The sequence below is a fragment of the Oncorhynchus clarkii genome, chromosome 33, assembly GCF_045791955.1.
Source record: "Oncorhynchus clarkii lewisi isolate Uvic-CL-2024 chromosome 33, UVic_Ocla_1.0, whole genome shotgun sequence".
NCBI lineage: Eukaryota > Metazoa > Chordata > Actinopteri > Salmoniformes > Salmonidae > Oncorhynchus > Oncorhynchus clarkii.
The window spans coordinates 37,856,743-37,875,600 of NC_092179.1; the positions used below are offsets into that span (position 1 = coordinate 37,856,743).

At 46.9% G+C, this 18,858-nt stretch overlaps 1 protein-coding gene across 1 annotated transcript in view; it reads left to right on the forward strand.

Moving 5' to 3' along the window:
- The window catches only part of LOC139393058 (wnt inhibitory factor 1-like), a 55,752-nt gene that overhangs the window by 17,574 nt on the left and 19,320 nt on the right, over nt 1-18,858 (forward strand). Inside the window, exons 5-6 of the mRNA XM_071141395.1 lie at nt 14,272-14,367; nt 15,756-15,851. Of these exons, the coding sequence (XP_070997496.1) occupies nt 14,272-14,367; nt 15,756-15,851 (192 nt within the window). The remainder of the gene's footprint in view (nt 1-14,271; nt 14,368-15,755; nt 15,852-18,858) is intronic.

Genomic DNA, 18,858 nt, shown 5'->3' on the forward strand with positions numbered 1-18,858 from the left:
GACAGCAGGATGTATAGAGAGGTATAGAGACAGCAGGATGTATAGAGACAGCAGGATGTATAGAGACAGCAGGATGTATAGAGAGGTATAGAGACAGCAGGATGTATAGAGACAGCAGGATGTATAGAGACAGCAGGATGTATAGAGGGGTATAGAGACAGCAGGATGTATAGAGACAGCAGGAAGTATAGAGACAGCAGGATGTATAGAGAGGTATAGAGACAGCAGGATGTATAGAGACAGCAGGATGTATAGAGGGGTATAGAGACAGCAGGATGTATAGAGACAGCAGGATGTATAGAGACAGCAGGATGTATAGAGACAGCAGGATGTATAGAGACAGCAGGATGTATAGAGAGGTATAGAGACAGCAGGATGTATAGAGACAGCAGGATGTATAGAGGGGTATAGAGACAGCAGGATGTATAGAGACAGCAGGAAGTATAGAGACAGCAGGATGTATAGAGAGGTATAGAGACAGCAGGATGTATAGAGACAGCAGGATGTATAGAGACAGCAGGATGTATAGAGACAGCAGGATGTATAGAGACAGCAGGATGTATAGAGACAGCAGGATGTAAAGAGACAACAGGATGTATAGAGACAGCAGGATGTATAGAGACAACAGGATGTATAGAGACAGCAGGATGTATAGAGACAGCAGGATGTAAAGAGACAACAGGATGTATAGAGACAGCAGGATGTATAGAGACAACAGGATGTATAGAGACAGCAGGATGTATAGAGATAGCAGGATGTATAGAGGGGTATAGAGACAGCAGGATGTATAGATCAGTGATCTCAATCCTTCATCATCAGGGTGGAGGGTAAATAGATCCCATGGTAGATCTATAGATCCCATGTGTTACTGGGTTTGCATCCAAAATGGAACCCTATTCCCCATATAGTGCACTACGTTTGACCTGAACACTGTGGGTAGTAGGGCACTATGTCGGAAATAGGATGCCATTTGGGACATGGCCCATATGTTCCTGCCTGCTGGATTGGATCAGAGCTCAGTGGAGAGAGAGAGAGAGAAGGAGAGAGAGCGAGGGAAGGAGAGAGAGAGAGAGGGGAGAGAGAGAGGGGAGAGAGAGAAGGAGAGAGAGAGAGGAGAGAGAGAAGGAGAGAGAAAGAGAGAGAAAGCGAGAGAGACAGAGAGAGAGAAGGAGAGAGAGCGAGGGAAGGAGAGAGAGAGAGAGGAGAGAGAGAGAGGGGAGAGAGAGAGCGAGAGAGAGAGATAGAGAAGGAGAGAGAGAGAGATAGAGAAGGAGAGAGAGAGAAGGAGAGAGAAAGAGAGAGAGAGAAGGAGAGAGAAAGAGAGAGAAGGAGAGAGAGCTGGGGAGGCTTTGTGACCAGGGGAGGAGCGAGGGGAGTGAAGTTACCTGCCAATCAGAGTCCAGGACAAAGGCCATAGCTGGGGCATGATGTCATGGGAACTCTGCCAGCTGCAGATTGAGGCTGGAACAGGAGACACACACACACCAGTACCCCTCCACACACACACACACACACACACACCAGTATCCCTCCACACACACACAGCAGTACCCCTCCACAAACACCAGTACCCCTCCACACACACACAGCAGTACCCCTCCACACACACCAGTACCCCTCCACACACACACAGCAGTACCCCTCCACACACACCAGTACCCCTCCACACACACACAGCAGTACCCCTCCACACACACACAGCAGTACCCCTCCACACACACACACCAGTACCCCTCCACACACACACAGCAGTACCCCTCCACACACACCAGTACCCCTCCACACACACACACAAGTACCCCTCCACACACACACACCAGTACCCCTCCACACACACACAGCAGTACCCCTCCACACACACACAGCAGTACCCCTCCACACACACACAGCAGTACCCCTCCACATACACACACAGCAGTACCCCTCCACATACACACACAGCAGTACCCCTCCACACACACACACAGCAGTACCCCTCCACACACACACACAGCAGTACCCCTCCACACACACACACAGCAGTACCCCTCCACACACACACACCAGTACCCCTCCACACACACACAGCAGTACCCCTCCACACACACCAGTACCCCTCCACACACACACACAAGTACCCCTCCACACACACACAGCAGTACCCCTCCACACACACACAGCAGTACCCCTCCACACACACGCAGCAGTACCCCTCCACACACAGCAGTACCCCTCCACACACACACAGCAGTACCCCTCCACATACACACACAGCAGTACCCCTCCACACACACACACAGCAGTACCCCTCCACACACACACACACAGCAGTACCCCTCCACACACACACACAGCAGTACCCCTCCACACACACACAGCAGTGCCCCTCCACACACACACAGCAGTACCCCTCCACACACACAGCAGTGCCCCTCCACACACACACACAGCAGTACCCCTCCACACACACACACACCAGTACCCTTCCACACACCAGTACCCCCTTCCACACACCAGTACCCCCCTCCACACACCAGTACCCCCCCTCCACACACCAGTACCCCCCCTCCACACACACCAGTACCCCCCCCCCCCCCCCCACACACACCAGTACCCCTCCACACACCAGTAATCCCCCTCCACACACACACACATATATAGACAGGGTTGGGGTACAGGGTTGGGGTTCTATATAGACAGGGTTGGGGTACAGGGTTGGGGTTCTATATAGACAGGGTTGGGGTACAGGGTTGGGGTTCTATATAGACAGGGTTGTGGTACTATATAGACAGGGTTGGGGTGCTATATAGACAGGGTTGGGGTTCTATATAGACAGGGTTGGGGTTCTATATAGACAGGGTTGGGGTACAGGGTTGGGGTTCTATATAGACAGGGTTGGGGTACTATATAGACAGGGTTGGGGTTCTATATAGACAGGGTTGGGGTTCTATATAGACAGGGTTGGGGTTCTATATAGACAGGGTTGGGGTACAGAGTTGGTGTACTATATAGACAGGGTTGGGGTGCTATATAGACAGGGTTGGGGTGCAGGGTTGGGGTTCTATATAGACAGGTTTGGGGTTCTATATAAACAGGGTTGGGGTGCTATATAGACAGGGTTGGGGTTCTATATAGACAGGGTTGGGGTTCTAAATAGACAGGGTTGGGGTTCTAAATAGACAGGGTTGGGGTTCTATATAGACAGGGTTGGGGTACAGGGTTGGGATTCTATATAGACAGGGTTGGGGTTCTATATATATATAGACAGGGTTGGGGTTCTATATAGACAGGGTTGGGGTGCAGGGTTGGGGTACCTTGTTGGGGTTCTATATAGACAGGGTTGGGGTTCTATATAGACAGGGTTGGGGTGCAGGGTTGGGGTACCTTGTTGGGGTTCTATATAGACAGGGTTGGGGTTCTATATAGACAGGGTTGGGGTTCTATATAGACAGGGTTGGGGTGCAGGGTTGGGGTACCTTGTTGGGGTTCTATATAGACAGGGTTGGGGTTCTATATAGACAGGGTTGGGGTTCTATATAGACAGGGTTGGGGTGCTATATAGACAGGGTTTGTGGTACTATATAGACAGGGTTGGGGTGCTATATAGACAGGGTTGGGGTTCTATATAGACAGGGTTGGGGTTCTATATAGACAGGGTTGGGGTTCTATATAGACAGGGTTGGGGTACTATATAGACAGGGTTGGGGTTCTATATAGACAGGGTTTGTGGTACTATATAGACAGGGTTGGGGTGCTATATAGACAGGGTTGGGGTGCTATATAGACAGGGTTGGGGTACAGGGTTGGGGTTCTATATAGACAGGGTTGGGGTACTATATAGACAGGGTTGGGGTTCTATATAGACAGGGTTGGGGTACTATATAGACAGGGTTGGGGTTCTATATAGACAGGGTTGGGGTACAGAGTTGGTGTACTATATAGACAGGGTTAGGGTACAGGGTTGGGGTTCTATATAGACAGGTTTGGGGTTCTATATAAACAGGGTTGGGGTGCTATATAGACAGGGTTGGGGTTCTATATAGACAGGGTTGGGGTTCTAAATAGACAGGGTTGGGGTTCTAAATAGACAGGGTTGGGGTTCTATATAGACAGGGTTGGGGTACAGGGTTGGGATTCTATATAGACAGGGTTGGGGTTCTATATATATATATAGACAGGGTTGGGGTTCTATATAGACAGGGTTGGGGTGCAGGGTTGGGGTACCTTGTTGGGGTTCTATATAGACAGGGTTGGGGTTCTATATAGACAGGGTTGGGGTGCAGGGTTGGGGTACGTTGTTGGGGTTCTATTTAGACAGGGTTGGGGTTCTATATAGACAGGGTTGGGGTTCTATATAGACAGGGTTGGGGTTCTATATAGACAGGGTTGGGGTGCAGGTTTGGGGTACCTTGTTGGGGTTCTATATAGACAGGGTTGGGGTTCTATATAGACAGGGTTGGGGTTCTATATAGACAGGGTTGGGGTGCTATATAGACAGGGTTTGTGGTACTATATAGACAGGGTTGGGGTGCTATATAGACAGGGTTGGGGTGCAGGGTTGGGGTGCTATATAGACAGGGTTGGGGTTCTATATAGACAGGGTTGGGGTGCTATATAGACAGGGTTGGGGTTCTATATAGACAGGGTTGGGGTTCTATATAGACAGGGTTGGGGTGCTATATAGACAGGGTTGGGGTTCTATATAGACAGGGTTGGGGTTCTATATAGACAGGGTTGGGGTTCTATATAGACAAGGTTGGGGTTCTATATAGACAGGGTTGAGGTTCTATATAGACAGGGTTGGGGTTCTATATAGACAGGGTTGGGGTTCTATATAGACAGGGTTGGGGTTCTATATAGACAGGGTTGGGGTTCTATATAGACAGGGTTGGGGTGCTATATAGACAGGGTTGGGGTACTATATAGACAGGGTTGGGGTTCTATATAGACAGGGTTGGGGTTCTATATAGACAGGGTTGGGGTTCTATATAGACAGGGTTGGGGTACAGAGTTGGTGTACTATATAGACAGGGTTGGGGTGCTATATTGACCGGGTTGGGGTGCAGGGTTGGGGTTCTATATAGACAGGTTTGGGGTTCTATATAAACAGGGTTGGGGTGCTATATAGACAGGGTTGGGGTTCTATATAGACAGGGTTGGGGTTCTAAATAGACAGGGTTGGGGTTCTAAATAGACAGGGTTGGGGTTCTATATAGACAGGGTTGGGGTACAGGGTTGGGATTCTATATAGACAGGGTTGGGGTTCTATATATATATAGACAGGGTTGGGGTTCTATATAGACAGGGTTGGGGTGCAGGGTTGGGGTACCTTGTTGGGGTTCTATATAGACAGGGTTGGGGTTCTATATAGACAGGGTTGGGGTGCAGGGTTGGGGTACCTTGTTGGGGTTCTATATAGACAGGGTTGGGGTTCTATATAGACAGGGTTGGGGTTCTATATAGACAGGGTTGGGGTGCAGGGTTGGGGTACCTTGTTGGGGTTCTATATAGACAGGGTTGGGGTTCTATATAGACAGGGTTGGGGTTCTATATAGACAGGGTTGGGGTGCTATATAGACAGGGTTTGTGGTACTATATAGACAGGGTTGGGGTGCTATATAGACAGGGTTGGGGTTCTATATAGACAGGGTTGGGGTTCTATATAGACAGGGTTGGGGTTCTATATAGACAGGGTTGGGGTACTATATAGACAGGGTTGGGGTTCTATATAGACAGGGTTTGTGGTACTATATAGACAGGGTTGGGGTGCTATATAGACAGGGTTGGGGTGCTATATAGACAGGGTTGGGGTACAGGGTTGGGGTTCTATATAGACAGGGTTGGGGTACTATATAGACAGGGTTGGGGTTCTATATAGACAGGGTTGGGGTACTATATAGACAGGGTTGGGGTTCTATATAGACAGGGTTGGGGTACAGAGTTGGTGTACTATATAGACAGGGTTAGGGTACAGGGTTGGGGTTCTATATAGACAGGTTTGGGGTTCTATATAAACAGGGTTGGGGTGCTATATAGACAGGGTTGGGGTTCTATATAGACAGGGTTGGGGTTCTAAATAGACAGGGTTGGGGTTCTAAATAGACAGGGTTGGGGTTCTATATAGACAGGGTTGGGGTACAGGGTTGGGATTCTATATAGACAGGGTTGGGGTTCTATATATATATAGACAGGGTTGGGGTTCTATATAGACAGGGTTGGGGTGCAGGGTTGGGGTACCTTGTTGGGGTTCTATATAGACAGGGTTGGGGTTCTATATAGACAGGGTTGGGGTGCAGGGTTGGGGTACCTTGTTGGGGTTCTATATAGACTGGGTTGGGGTTCTATATAGACAGGGTTGGGGTTCTATATAGACAGGGTTGGGGTTCTATATAGACAGGGTTGGGGTGCAGGTTTGGGGTACCTTGTTGGGGTTCTATATAGACAGGGTTGGGGTTCTATATAGACAGGGTTGGGGTTCTATATAGACAGGGTTGGGGTGCTATATAGACAGGGTTTGTGGTACTATATAGACAGGGTTGGGGTGCTATATAGACAGGGTTGGGGTGCAGGGTTGGGGTGCTATATAGACAGGGTTGGGGTTCTATATAGACAGGGTTGGGGTGCTATATAGACAGGGTTGGGGTTCTATATAGACAGGGTTGGGGTTCTATATAGACAGGGTTGGGGTGCTATATAGACAGGGTTGGGGTTCTATATAGACAGGGTTGGGGTTCTATATAGACAGGGTTGGGGTTCTATATAGACAAGGTTGGGGTTCTATATAGACAGGGTTGAGGTTCTATATAGACAGGGTTGGGGTTCTATATAGACAGGGTTGGGGTTCTATATAGACAGGGTTGGGGTTCTATATAGACAGGGTTGGGGTACTATATAGACAGGGTTGGGGTTCTATATAGACAGGGTTGGGGTTCTATATAGACAGGGTTGGGGTTCTATATAGACAGGGTTGGGGTACAGAGTTGGTGTACTATATAGACAGGGTTGGGGTACAGGGTTGGGGTTCTATATAGACAGGGTTGGGGTTCTATATAGACAGGGTTGGGGTACAGGGTTGGGGTGCTATATAGACAGGGTTGGGGTTCTATATAGACAGGGTTGGGGTGCTATATAGACAGGGTTGGGGTTCTATATAGACAGGGTTGGGGTGCTATATAGACAGGGTTGGGGTTCTATATAGACAGGGTTGGGGTTCTATATAGACAGGGTTGGGGTGCTATATAGACAGGGTTGGGGTGCTATATAGACAGGGTTTGTGGTGCTATATAGACAGGGTTGGGGTGCTATATAGACAGGGTTGGGGTGCTATATAGACAGGGTTGGGGTGCTATATAGACAGGGTTGGGGTGCTATATAGACAGGGTTGGGGTTCTATATAGACAGGGTTGGGGTGCTATATAGACAGGGTTGGGGTACAGGGTTGGGGTTCTATATAGACAGGGTTGGGGTGCTATATAGACAGGGTTGGGGTGCTATATAGACAGGGTTGGGGTTCTATATAGACAGGGTTTGTGGTACTATATAGACAGGGTTGGGGTGCTATATAGACAGGGTTGGGGTTCTCTCTACTGTCTATAGCCTCTCTACTGTATATAGCCTCTCTGTATATACAGCCTCTCTACTGTATATAACCTCTCTACTGTATGTAGCCTCTCTACTGTATATAGCCTCTCTACTGTATATAGCCTCTCTACTGTATATAGCCTCTCTACTGTATATAGTCTCTCTACTGTATATAGCCTCTCTACTGTATATAGTCTCTCTACTGTATATAGTCTCTCTACTGTATATAGCCTCTCTACTGTATATAGTCTCTCTACTGTATATAGCCTCTCTATAGCCTCTCTACTGTATATAGCCTCTCTACTGTATATAGTCTCTCTACTGTATATAGTCTCTCTACTGTATATAGCCTCTCTACTGTATATAGTCTCTCTACTGTATATAGCCTCTCTACTGTATATAGCCTCTCTACTGTATATAGTCTCTCTACTGTATATAGTCTCTCTACTGTATATAGTCTCTCTACTTCTATAGTCTCTCTACTGTATATAGCCTCTCTACTGTATATAGTCTCTACTGTATATAGTCTCTCTACTGTATGTAGCCTCTCTACTGTATATAGCCTCTCTACTGTATATAGCCTCTCTACTGTATATAGTCTCTCTACTGTATAGAGCCTCTCTACTGTATATAGCCTCTCTACTGTATATAGTCTCTCTACTGTATATAGCCTCTCTACTGTATATAGTCTCTCTACTGTATATAGCCTCTCTACTGTATATAGTCTCTCTACTGTATATAGTCTCTCTACTGTATATAGTAGATTTGATGTGGGCCCTTGGTCAACAGTAGAGAGGCTCAACAGCAGTGCACTATGGGCCCTGGTCAACAGCAGTGCACTATTGCCCTTGGTCAACAGTAGAGAGGCTCAACAGCAGTGCACTATGGGCCCTGGTCAACAGCAGTGCCCTATGGGCCCTGGTCAACAGCAGTGCACTATGGGCCCTTGGTCAACAGTAGAGAGGCTCAACAGCAGTGCACTATTGCCCTTGGTCAACAGTAGAGAGGCTCAACAGCAGTGCACTATGGGCCCTGGTCAACAGCAGTGCACTATTGCCCTTGGTCAACAGTAGAGAGGCTCAACAGCAGTGCACTATGGGCCCTGGTCAACAGCAGTGCCCTATGGTCCCTGGTCAACAGCAGTGCACTATGGTCCCTGGTCAACAGCAGTGCCCTATAGTCCCTGGTCAACAACAGTGCCCTATGGTCCCTGGTCAACAGCAGTGCCCTATATAGGAAATAGAATAGAGTCCCTTCCTCTGTTCCTCGTGTTGGATAGAGTGAATCCTGAGTTAACTGAAACCAGACTCATCCCTCCCTCTGTCCCTTGTGTTGGATAGAGTGATGGAGTGAATCCTGAGTTAACTGAAACCAGACTCATCCCTCCCTCTGTCCCTTGTGTTGGATAGAGTGATGGAGTGAATCCTGAATTATCTGAAACCAGACTCATCCCTCCCTCTGTCCCTTGTGTTGGATAGAGTGATGGAGTGAATCCTGAGTTAACTGAAACCAGACTCATCCCTCCCTCTGTCCCTTGTGTTGGATAGAGTGATGGAGTGAATTCTGTGTTAACTGAAACCAAACTCATCCCTCCCTCTGTCCCTTGTGTTGGATAGAGTGGTTACATCCCAAATTGTACCCTATTCCCTAGATAGTGCACTACTTTTAAATCAGAGTCCTATTATAGGACCTGGTTAAAGTAGTGCACTAAATTGGAATAGGGAGCTTTTTGGGCCACCGATATTGTTTTCTTATTGTGACTCTGGCCACATGTTGTCTGGTGCCAGTGTTAAGGTACTGTCCCTATTCCCTATATAGGGTTCTGGTCAGAAGTAGTGCACTATGTAGGGAATAGGGGTGCCGTTTTGGACAGAAACAAGGGTTCCTCACACGCCGATAGATCTCCGGGACTAAGAAGGATAGTTTGACATCTCTGTTGACATCCATTACCACCTCAAAGGCTTCTCCTTCATGTTGTGTTGTAGAGAGATGGTTATCAGTCTGCTTTGAACCAGGCCCTGTTGTAGAGAGATGGTATTCAGTCTGCTTTGAACCAGGCCCTGTTGTAGAGAGATGGTATTCAGTCTGCTTTGAACCAGGTCCTGTTGTAGAGAGATGGTATTCAGTCTGCTTTGAACCAGGTCCTGTTGTAGGGAGATGGTATTCAGTCTGCTTTGAACCAGGTCCTGTTGTAGAGAGATGGTATTCAGTCTGCTTTGAACCAGGCCCTGTTGTAGAGAGATGGTATTCAGTCTGCTTTGAACCAGGCCCTGTTGTAGAGAGATGGTATTCAGTCTGCTTTGAACCAGGCCCTGTTGTAGAGAGATGGTATTCAGTCTGCTTTGAACCAGATCCTGTTGTAGGGAGATGGTATTCAGTCTGCTTTGAACCAGGCCCTGTTGTAGAGAGATGGTATTCAGTCTGCTTTGAACCAGGTCCTGTTGTAGGGAGATGGTATTCAGTCTGCTTTGAACCAGGCCCTGTTGTAGAGAGATGGTATTCAGTCTGCTTTGAACCAGGCCCTGTTGTAGAGAGATGGTATTCAGTCTGCTTTGAACCAGGTCCTGTTGTAGGGAGATGGTATTCAGTCTGCTTTGAACCAGGCCCTGTTGTAGAGAGATGGTATTCAGTCTGCTTTGAACCAGGTCCTGTTGTAGGGAGATGGTATTCAGTCTGCTTTGAACCAGGCCCTGTTGTAGAGAGATGGTATTCAGTCTGCTTTGAACCAGGCCCTGTTGTAGAGAGATGGTATTCAGTCTGCTTTGAACCAGGCCCTGTTGTAGGGAGATGGTATTCAGTCTGCTTTAAACCAGACCCTGTTGTAGGGAGATGATATTCAGTCTGCTTTGAACCAGGCCCTGTTATAGGGAGATGGTATTCAGTCTGCTTTGAACCAGGCCCTGTTATAGGGAGATGGTATTCAGTCTGCTTTGAACCAGGCCCTGTTATAGGGAGATGGTATTCAGTCTGCTTTGAACCAGGCCCTGTTGTAGAGAGATGGTATTCAGTCTGCTTTGAACCAGGCCCTGTTGTACTGAGATGGTATTCAGTCTGCTTTGAACCAGGCCCTGTTGTAGAGAGATGGTATTCAGTCTGCTTTGAACCAGGCCCTGTTGTAGAGAGATGGTATTCAGTCTGCTTTGAACCAGGCCCTGTTGTAGAGAGATGGTATTCAGTCTGCTTTGAACCAGGTCCTGTTGTAGAGAGATGGTATTCAGTCTGCTTTGAACCAGGCCCTGTTGTAGGGAGATGGTTTTCAGTCTGCTTTGAACCAGGCCCTGTTGTAGAGAGATGGTTTTCAGTCTGCTTTGAACCAGGCCCTGTTGTGGAACTCTAAACGTTTGACCGGAGCCCATAAGGGTGCCATTTGGGATGTATGAATAGGGTGCCATTTGGGATGTAGGAATAGGGTGCCATTTGGATGTATGAATAGGGTGCCATTTGGGATGTATGAATAGGGTGCCATTTGGGATGTATGAATAGGGTGCCATTTGGGATGTATGAATAGGGTGCCATTTGGGATGTATGAATAGGGTGCCATTTGGGATGTATGAATAGGGTGCCATTTGGATGTATGAATAGGGTGCCATTTGGATGTATGAATAGGGTGCCATTTGGATGTATGAATAGGGTGCCATTTGGGATGTATGAATAGGGTGCCATTTGGGATGTATGAATAGGGTGCCATTTGGATGTATGAATAGGGTGCCATTTGGGATGTATGAATAGGGTGCCATTTGGGATGTATGAATAGGGTGCCATTTGGATGTATGAATAGGGTGCCATTTGGATGTATGAATAGGATGCCATTTGGGATGTATGAATAGGGTGCCATTTGGATGTATGAATAGGGTGCCGTTTGGATGTATGAATAGGGTGCCATTTGGATGTATGAATAGGGTGCCATTTGGGATGTACAGTGCCTTGCGAAAGTATTCGGCCCCCTTGAACTTTGCGACCTTTTGCCACATTTCAGGCTTCAAACATAAAGATATAAAACTGTATTTTTTTGTGAAGAATCAACAACAAGAGGGACACAATCATGAAGTGGAACGACATTTATTGGATATTTCAAACTTTTTTAACAAATCAAAAACTGAAAAATTGGCCGTGCAAAATTATTCAGCCCCTTTACTTTCAGTGCAGCAAACTCTCTCCAAAAGTTCAGTGAGGATCTCTGAATGATCCAATGTTGACCTAAATGACTAATGATGATAAATACAATCCACCTGTGTGTAATCAAGTCTCTGTATAAATGCACCTGCACTGTGATAGTCTCAGAGGTCCGTTAAAAGCGCAGAGAGCATCATGAAGAACAAGGAACACACCAGGCAGGTCCGAGATACTGTTGTGAAGAAGTTTTAAAGCCGGATTTGGATACAAAAAGATTTCCCAAGCTTTAAACATCCCAAGGAGCACTGTGCAAGCGATAATATTGAAATGGAAGGAGAATCAGACCACTGCAAATCTACCAAGACCTGGCCGTCCCTCTAAACTTTCAGCTCATACAAGGAGAAGACTGATCAGAGATGCAGCCAAGAGGCCCATGATCACTCTGGATGAACTGCAGAGATCTACAGCTGAGGTGGGAGACTCTGTCCATAGGACAACAATCAGTCGTATATTGCACAAATCTAGCCATTATGGAAGAGTGGCAAGAAGAAAGCCATTTCTTAAAGATATCCATAAAAAGTGTTGTTTAAAGTTTGCCACAAGCCACCTGGGAGACACACCAAACATGTGGAAGAAGGTGCTCTGGTCAGATGAAACCAAAATTGAACTTTTTGGCAACAATGCAAAACGTTATGTTTGGCGTAAAAGCAACACAGCTCATCACCCTGAACACACCATCCCCACTGTCAAACATGGTGGTGGCAGCATCATGGTTTGGGCCTGCTTTTCTTCAGCAGGGACAGGGAAGATGGTTAAAATTGATGGGAAGATGGATGGAGCCAAATACAGGACCACTCTGGAAGAAAACCTGATGGAGTCTGCAAAAGACCTGAGACTGGGACGGAGATTTGTCTTCCAACAAGACAATGATCCAAAACATAAAGCAAAATCTACAATGGGATGGTTCAAAAATAAACATATCCAGGTGTTAGAATGGCCAAGTCAAAGTCCAGACCTGAATCCAATCGAGAATCTGTGGAAAGAACTGAAAACTGCTGTTCACAAATGCTCTCCATCCAACCTCACTGAGCTCGAGCTGTTTTGCAAGGAGGAATGGGAAAAAATGTCAGTCTCTCGATGTGCAAAACTGATAGAGACATACCCCAAGCGACTTACAGCTGTAATCGCAGCAAAAGGTGGCGCTACAAAGTATTAACTTAAAGGGGCTGAATAATTTTGCACGCCCAATTTTTCAGTTTTTGATTTGTTAAAAAAGTTTGAAATATCCAATAAATGTCGTTCCACTTCTTGATTGTGTCCCACTTGTTGTTGATTCTTCACAAAAAAATACAGTTTTATATCTTTATGTTTGAAGCCTGAAATGTGGCAAAAGTCGCAAAGTTCAAGGGGGCCGAATACTTTCGCAAGGCACTGTATGAATAGGGTGCCATTTGGGATGTATGAATAGGGTGCCATTTGGATGTATGAATAGGGTGCCATTTGGATGTATGAATAGGGTGCCATTTGGGATGTATGAATAGGGTGCCATTTGGGATGTATGAATAGGGTGCCATTTGGATGTATGAATAGGGTGCCATTTGGGATGTATGAATAGGGTGCCATTTGGATGTATGAATAGGGTTCCATTTGGGATGTATGAATAGGGTGCCGTTTGGATGTATGAATTGGGTGCCATTTGGGATGTATGAATAGGGTGCCATTTGGATGTATGAATTGGGTGCCATTTGGGATGTATGAATAGGGTGCCATTTGGATGTATGAATAGGGTGCCATTTGGGATGGAAGTCCATGGGATCTCACTGCACTGTAGTGGAATGTGGTTCCCTTGAAGTGGTCTTCTGAGATGGCAGGCTATGGAGAGTGTCAGAGAGAGGAGGAAGGGGGAGGACGGAAGAACGGAAAGAAGGAATGAATGGAGGAAGAAAGGAAAGGAGGGAGGACTCCACTAGCCATTCATTCATCTCAACTGTTATTTTTCTCTTCTCACGTGTTCTGTCTCTTTATTGTCTCTTCCCCCCTCTCTGTCTGTCTCTCTTCCCCCCTCTCTGTCTGTCTGTCTGTCTGTCTGTCTCTCTTCCCCCCTCTGTCTGTCTCTCTTCCCCCCTCTCTGTCTGTCTGTCTGTCTGTCTGTCTGTCTGTCTGTCTCTCTTCCCCCCTTTCTGTCTGTCTGTCTGTCTCTCTTCCCCCCTCTGTCTGTCTCTCTTCCCCCCTCTCTGTCTGTCTCTCTTCCCCCCTCTCTGTCTGTCTCTCTTCCCCCTCTCTGTCTGCCTGTCTGTCTCTCTTCCCCCCTCTCTGTCTGTCTGTCTGTCTCTCTTCCCCCCTCTCTGTCTGTCTGTTTGTCTCTCTTCCCCCCTCTCTGTCTGTCTGTCTCTCTTCCCCCCTCTCTGTCTGTTTGTCTCTCTTCCCCCCTCTCTGTCTGTCTCTCTTCCCCCCTCTCTGTCTGTCTGTCTCTTCCCCCCTCTCTGTCTGTCTGTCTCTCTTCCCCCCTCTCTGTCTGTCTGTCTCTCTTCCCCCCTCTCTGTCTGTCTCTCTTCCCCCCTCTCTCTCCTCCCCGCCTCTCTCTCTCTGTCTCCACAGCTAAATGTCCAGGTGGTTGTCGTAACGGTGGGTTCTGCAACGAGAGACAGGTGTGTGAGTGTCAGGATGGTTTCTACGGGCCGCACTGTGAGAAAGGTACGTCTAGTCTCGTCTGTACATCCAAGCCATTCCATCTATCTTCCATCACTACCATAATGATATACAGTAAGTACACAGCACACAAGCTAGTCCATCTATCTTCCATCACTACCATAATGATATACAGTAAGTACACAGCACACAGTCAACACAATAGCTTGAGTTGCTCATTCTATAGAATTAAATAAAAATTATTTTCTTGTGGGTTTTTTTCCCCTTCTCCTTGGCCCACATCAACAATGCTGGGTGGAATATCTTCTTTTATTTCCTGGAATGTCTCCACAACAAAACAAACCAAATAAAACCTTAGGAAATGAAAGGCTAGAGAAAGAGAAGAGGTTGTGTGTTGTTTCACAGTTATGAGACACCAGTCCTGCTCAGGCAGGCCTGTCATTTTCAGACAACAACAGAACCACCACGTTGCATTTAAACGTATTAATGAATCTGTAAAAGGTTATGTTTGCTGCGGCTTAACGTTGCCTCAAGGCACCATAACTTAAAAAACATCATGGAAATTACAAAGCACTGGTTCAACAGGCTCCATCCAGACTAGTTAAATGGAGAGAACATTTATTTGACATCTTTTTCCATGACAGAAAAAACAATCATGTCAGTAGGCAGGCAGGCAGGCAGGCAGGCAGGCAGGCAGGCAGGAAGGCAGGCAGGCAGGCTGGGCAGGCAGGCTGGGCAGGCAGGCTGGGCAGGCAGGCTGGGCAGGCAGGCTGGGCAGGCAGGCTGGCCAGGCAGGCAGGCAGGCAGGCAGGCAGGCAGGCAGGCAGGCAGGCAGGCATGTTGGGCGGTGACAACCACGTGTTCCATCTATTTAAGGCTTTAAGAGGTTAGAGAGAGACTCTGTCCAGCTACAGACTGACTGAGGGGGTGGAGAACAATGTTGTATTTTGTTGTTGTCTTTGTATCATATGAACAGTAAGGACTCTCCACGGGGATTTCACCGTCTACTCAAACAGGGCTATGGAGCTCCTTTTGGGTCGCCCCCCCCACACACAAAAAAATGAAGCCGCAAAAAATGTCCGTAGAACTACGTAGAGGAACATCCGTTATGGAGACCGTGTCGAGGCTTTGAGGCATCTAGAGTAGACTATGGGTTTTTAAAGAGAAGTGTTCTGTGAAAACGGCTGAGTTTTATTTTAGGGTGTCGACGGGTCTTGAGACATTGTGTTTACGATATTCATTCTTGGCCAAGACTCAACAGTACTAAGGCTCTTTAGTGCCTTCTACAGGCAGCGCTAAGTGAAACATTCATTATCGCAATGAATGTAGTGTTGGAAGGGTGAAGGGTTACAATCAGCTTAAGGTGAATTAAATACTTGAGGTTGCTGACGTAGATTTTTCTCCTCTCCTGTCCTCCTCCGCTCTCCCCCCAGCCCTCTGCTCTCCCAGGTGTCTGAATGGTGGACTGTGTATGAGTCCGGGGGTGTGCATCTGCCCACCTGGTTACTATGGAGACAGCTGTGACAAAGGTACACTCACCTGAAACACGGACACAGTACACATTTCATAACCCCAGACAAACACACCTCATTCACCACTGGGGATCAACGAACTCCAACCGAGCTCGGTCTGTTGTTTTCAAAGTCTCTGAAAAGGGGTTCTATTGATGAAGTTTGGTTACTAGCTACCTTTTGAGAGGGGGATCCTGCGACGCGGTTAGCATCAGTTGCTGGGACCACTACTATCTGTCCAGGAATCCTCCAAATGTCTATAGAGCTGCTTGGCGTAGCAGCTAGCCTAGCTGCTAACTAGCGATCAAGCTAGCAAGGTTTCCTGAAAGCTTGAACACAGCCCGCCACGTGGTTAGCCCTTGTGGCTGGGGCCGGCGTATTGTCCCAGGCTTGTGGCTGTCTTAAATCCCTGCTGTTTGTTACTGTTTCCATCTGCCTTGCGACCTGTCCTGTCTGGAACTGCGTGGAGTAGCAACATCAGCCTACGTTGTTACCATGGCATCCAAAACCAAAGCCGGTGGGAGTACCACTGTAGTACTCCAGACAGTAGTGTCTCTCTTTCACAGTAGTGTCTCTCTTTCACAGGTGAAGAATATTTCACAGTAGTGTCTCTCTTTCACAGTAGTGTCTCTCTTTCACAGTAGTGTCTCTCTTTCACAGTAGTGTCTCTCTTTCACAGTAGTGTCTCTCTTTCACAGTAGTGTCTCTCTTTCACAGTAGTGTCTCTCTTTCACAGTAGTGTCTCTCTTTCACAGTAGTGTCTCTCTTTCACAGTAGTGTCTCTCTTTCACAGTAGTGTCTCTCTTTCACAGTAGTGTCTCTCTTTCACAGTAGTGTCTCTCTTTCACAGGTGAATAATATTTTAAACGACTGAAAATATGTCTTCAAGCAGATGTTACAACAGGAAAATAGCTTCCAAGAACTTAGTCCAAATACACAAAAAGTTTTGTAAAATTAAAATTTATTAAATTAAATAAAAATTAAGGTGATCTGACCAGAGAGGTCCAGGACATTAAGGTGATCTGACCAGAGAGGTCCGGGACATTAAGATGATCTGACCAGAGAGGTCCAGGACATTAAGATGATCTGACCAGGGAGGTCCAGGACATTAAGATGATCTGACCAGGGAGGTCCAGGACATTAAGATGATCTGACCAGAGAGGTCCAGGACATTAAGATGATCTGACCAGAGACGTCCAGGACATTAAGATGATCTGACCAGAGAGGTCCGGGACATTAAGGTGATCTGACCAGAGAGGTCCGGGACATTAAGATGATCTGACCAGAGAGGTCCAGGACATTAAGGTGATCTGACCAGAGAGGTCCAGGACATTAAGATGATCTGACCAGAGAGGTCCAGGACATTAAGATGATCTGACCAGAGAGGTCCAGGACATTAAGATGATCTGACCAGAGACGTCCAGGACATTAAGACGATCTGACCAGAGAGGTCCAGGACATTAAGACGATCTGACCAGAGAGGTCCAGGACATTAAGAACAGTTTGCAGTTCTCTCAGGGAGAGCTGGATGTCCTGAAAGAGACTTGCAGCAAGATGACAACAAACTGTAAGTTCACGTGAGATAACATCAGCACTCTCTTTGTGAATCATTATTACAGATGGCTGGGGAATGTCTAGAGGGAAAATATCTAGAGGGACAATCCAGGTGAAATAACATTGTTGTGGATGGCATACCAGAGTCTTCATGTAACCGATGTGAAATGGCTAGCTAGTTAGCGGTGGTGCGCGTTAGTAGCGTTTCAATCGGGTGACGTTACTTGCTCTGAGACCTTGAAGTAGTGGTTCCCCTTGCTCTGCAAGGGCCGTGAATTTTGTGGCGCGATGGGTAACGATGCTTCGTGGGTGACTGTTGTCGGTGTGTGCAGGGGGTCCCTGGTTTGAGCCCAACGAGGGGACGGATGAAAGCTAAACTGTTACATTCACATCACTGGGACAAGTCTGAGGAGAAAGGAAGACAAATTATCACTTTAAAAGCTGCAGATGGATCATGCGAAGATTGAGGTCTGGAAAACCTGTCACCAGCCCAGGTGACAGACACAGGCCTATATGTGGTCAAGTTCCTGAGGTTTAAGGACAAGATGGCATGTTCTGGACAGAGCCAAGAACTTGAGACTAACAAAACATCTTCCTTAACGAAGACTTCTCGTAAGCTGTACACAAGAGGCGGAAAATAACTTGTCCCAGCCGTGAAAGCTGTCAGAGAGCGTAGGGACATTGTTTACATCCACTACAACAGGCTCATTGTCCACCCTCCTTCCCAAAAAGACTGGTAGGAGTGAGAGAGCCTAGCTTCTGGGTCAGTAGCTTCAGCCCCACATCACATACACCAATTGACACTCACAAGTGCCCTGTTGACTGACTCTATTAGCCAGACAATGTTCTTGTCGAGCTGGAAAGGTCTACAAATATATGTTATTAATCAAAAGACTGGGAAGAGTGAGAGAGCTGTTATTATTATGTTATTAATCATATGTACTATAGCCGTAGAAATAAGGTTTATGAGATCAATAACTGGAGAAAAAAACTACATCTGATAACATTCATATACTGGCCATCTCTGAGACTCACTTAGATAATGCCTTTGATAATACAGCAGTAGCAATACAGGGATATAACATACACAGAAGAGACAGGAATGCCTATGGCGGAGGTGTTGCTGTATATATATTCAGAGCCATATTCCTGTAAAGCTTATAGATGATCTCATGTCTAATGCTGTTAAAAGTGTTGTGGTTGCAGTTTCACTACCTCATATAAAGCCTCCTATTTTAGGGTGTTGCTATATAGGCCAACATGTGCTGACATTCATTATCTGGATAACATGTGTGCAATGCTTGATAATGTGTGTGCTGTTAGCAGATAGGTCTATTTTCTGGGTGTCCCGAATATAGATTGGTTTTCATCAAGCTGTCCGCTCAAGAGGAAGCTGCTCACTGTAACCAGTGCCTGTAATCTGGTTGTGTGTCTTGACCTCCGCCGAACCCCTGAGACTGACAGGCAGGCA